This window comes from Physcomitrium patens, chromosome 18 (genome assembly GCF_059467195.1).
Source record: "Physcomitrium patens ecotype Gransden chromosome 18, ASM5946719v1, whole genome shotgun sequence".
Taxonomy (NCBI): Eukaryota; Viridiplantae; Streptophyta; class Bryopsida; order Funariales; family Funariaceae; genus Physcomitrium; species Physcomitrium patens.
The window spans coordinates 14,693,956-14,696,710 of record NC_143427.1 but is presented as its reverse complement, the minus strand read 5'-3'; the positions used below and the strand labels follow the sequence as shown (position 1 = coordinate 14,696,710).

At 47.1% G+C, this 2,755-nt stretch overlaps 1 protein-coding gene across 1 annotated transcript; it reads right to left on the bottom strand.

The window, feature by feature from the left end:
• Positions 1 to 248: 248 nt before the first annotated feature.
• On the bottom strand, positions 249 to 2,551 carry LOC112295652 (transcription factor SCREAM2). Its single transcript, XM_024547499.3, has 4 exons — positions 1,926 to 2,551; positions 1,486 to 1,734; positions 1,205 to 1,372; positions 249 to 994 (listed from the first exon to the last, which is right to left on the bottom strand). Exons 1-4 carry the CDS (start codon positions 2,196 to 2,198, stop codon positions 893 to 895), a joined length of 792 nt encoding a protein of 263 aa, XP_024403267.1. The 5' UTR covers positions 2,199 to 2,551; the 3' UTR covers positions 249 to 892.
• Positions 2,552 to 2,755: the final 204 nt, after the last annotated feature.

Genomic DNA, 2,755 nt, shown 5'->3' with positions numbered 1-2,755 from the left:
GGTACAATAGTTACTTGGTGTTGCATGCCTCGAATTTCCACATCTTCCGACAAGAGGTTGGACAGATGAGATTGGCCTATCTGGCACTGCCGCTGACAGTAACGAAGGATGCCTCTCACAACTGTGGTGTAGAGAAGTAATGAAGGCCTTTGTATGGGATTTGAACATGGCCCAATGGCGTGCAACCTGGTGAAGAAATGGGCAGATATGATTGATATGGCGGAGTTGTTTTGGGACGGGAGCAGAAATAGTTTCGACAATTGTTAGAAAACTTTAATTGCAAAAAGACAGTATCATTACAACCAACCAGCCCGACAAAGAGTGATTCACTCCAAAGGGAGATGGCAAGGATGAAGACCATACAGCTCTTCATTTAAGTAATTTGTTAAATGTTCCCAGTAGCTTTCTGCCATAGAAGCTGGTAGCCGATAAGAAGACCTGCCGAGACCTTCATTGCTAGGCACCACTTGGCTGGCATTGACCCCAATGCAGCTTCAAAGAAGCGAAAATCGCCAGAAGTTCGCCAGCAGTGTCAAAGACTGGATAAAAGTCACGATAAGCCGCTGTCGTCATGGGTCTAATAAACAGCTCGACCTCGGCGTCGTGCTAGACTGGATCCTCAACCCTTGCCGACAAGATTTGGGGGAATGGAGATGTTGTTACGACAGCTTCAATAGCTTAGCCCCTATGGAGTGCCTTTCACTTTCTACTGCTTGAATGCAGGGCCCAACAGTATGATCTACTGAGTTAAATGTTGGGTGAGCCTTGAATTCAGAAATCTGGGCTTCCGACCTGGGGACTAAGGAACGTGGTGTAGAGCGAACGCCCATCCATCATACCAACAACGAACCCGTATCTTGAAGTGTAAGTATTGTGCTTCTTTTTGTAGTGCTCAATCCTTTTGCTTGACGATGAGACACCTCAAGCGAGATTCCACGTGCTCAGCATTTACGTATGATACACGTCTGCACTCTGCACCGTCATCTTCCTCCACCTGAATTCCACAAACCCAACCCTCAGTATACGGCAACCCTGAAATAAACAATCATCGTCTAACTATATAATCAGTGTGTCGGGACGTCACAGCTAGATGCTTCAGTGTGTATTTATCAAGTACATTCGATATATGATCTCTTTGCCTGCTAACAAGGCATGTAATAATCAAAAGCTCCAGTATCACCGCAAGGTGAGCAATTCGTAGTACCTCTGATCCAACGCCATCAAATACAAGGTGTTCTTGACAAGTTATACTAGCTTGTTCGACGTTCAGACCACTCGACTCCAGCACCTCCATAATATCCACTAACAGCCCAGATCTTTTCTCGCACTCGACGTGGATTTTCAATCGGCCTTGGGTTTGTACAACTTCCACCTGATCACGCAATGCTTCGAAATGAGAAGAGAGATATTTTGCGGCGTGAAGGTTCTAGATCAAAAAACTTTGAAGTCAAGACAAGAAGTTTACAAAGAACTGCAAGCGCATACCGTAGGTTGCGGGCATCCGTGGCAACTCGTAAGCTCCGCTTCAGAGGCAGCATTGCATCCCACTGGCCTCTTCTCCTCAGTGAACCACTGCCTCAGGTCAACTTCACAGGTGCTCAGATCATCGTCAGAATAACTGGCGTCATCTTCGCAACATGATTCTGCATCAAGCTCATGCTGCAAATCCTGCACTTGTCTCTCTAACTTCTTAATATACTCGTATGCACCTGTCAGTATAGAGGCCTTCACATCCTGCAGAATCGTAGCAGAGCTTTCATTAGTCATGTAATGCTACAAATTGAAGAAAAATTTGAGGCCCTGATAACCGAACCCAACTTGGACCAGGCCACCATCCATTACAATCACCACAGGGGTTTGCACGCCACCATTTCGTTCAAATTAGACAACAAGGCACAGGGCGATATCCTTCATAATAAACTCACAGTGCATGAACTCGGTATGGCGGCCCGTAAAAGCTCAAACTGCTCATTGATCCTACTCCTTTTTTTTTGCTCCAGCACCGCTTCGCTAGCAAAAAACACGCCGTACGTCCGCTTGGAACTACGCGGAACAATATGCTCAAAAGCTCTAGGAGTAAAAGTGTAATCGTCATTGCTCTCTGTGTCTGTCAAGTCAGACCAATACTCCTGGTCGACATAGTTGCAGTGGTCGAGAGCATCGTTATACTCCATCGGCATACCCATGTTCAATGCCATCCGCTGTGTCGATAGTGGCGCCAACCCTAAGCCCCAACGGCTTGAAACTGGTCCTTTCCTCTAAATCACGCAATGCTGTTCGACTACCGACTTGAAACTAATGCTGCACCCACCGGATTGTTCACCTGGTTGAAACTAAAAGCCGTTTCTTCCTACAACCAACCGCATCACTTCCCAAACCTTGAAGCAATCTAATCCATCACCAGCGCACTACCTCCACCCACGGTATCGATCCTCCTCAAATCGACTATCCGATTCACAAAAACTAAAACCTGCGATGTCACTGCTTCCACTACAAGCGCAAGCGCACACAACACAGAGAACAATACCAATTAAACCTTGAGTACACTACAGACGATGCAAGTGCGTCAGAAATGGAGCGAGAGAGGGAAATGGGGCCAATCGCCAGCAAACTGTCACAGCGTGTCTTTGGTGGGACACAGTGTTCCCAGGTAGGTGATGCGTGGTGCTTTGGGAGTTACATGCACGATCCAGCTTGCACGTGAATGCACCTGCACAAGAAGAGAGGTGTAGGGGGGGTGAACTGCCTGGAATGG

What these genes read in the sequence shown, in the direction of transcription:
- LOC112295652 (XM_024547499.3), bottom strand. Translation starts at nt 2,198, where the DNA reads ATGGCATTGAACATGGGTATGCCGATGGAGTATAACGATGCTCTCGAC. An exon ending in ACGGATGCCCGCAACCTACG is followed by an intron (nt 1,373 to 1,485) that starts GTATGCGCTTGC and finishes TTGCGTGATCAG; the next exon opens with GTGGAAGTTGTACAAACCCA. An exon ending in TTGATGGCGTTGGATCAGAG is followed by an intron (nt 995 to 1,204) that starts GTACTACGAATT and finishes TGTGGAATTCAG; the next exon opens with GTGGAGGAAGATGACGGTGC.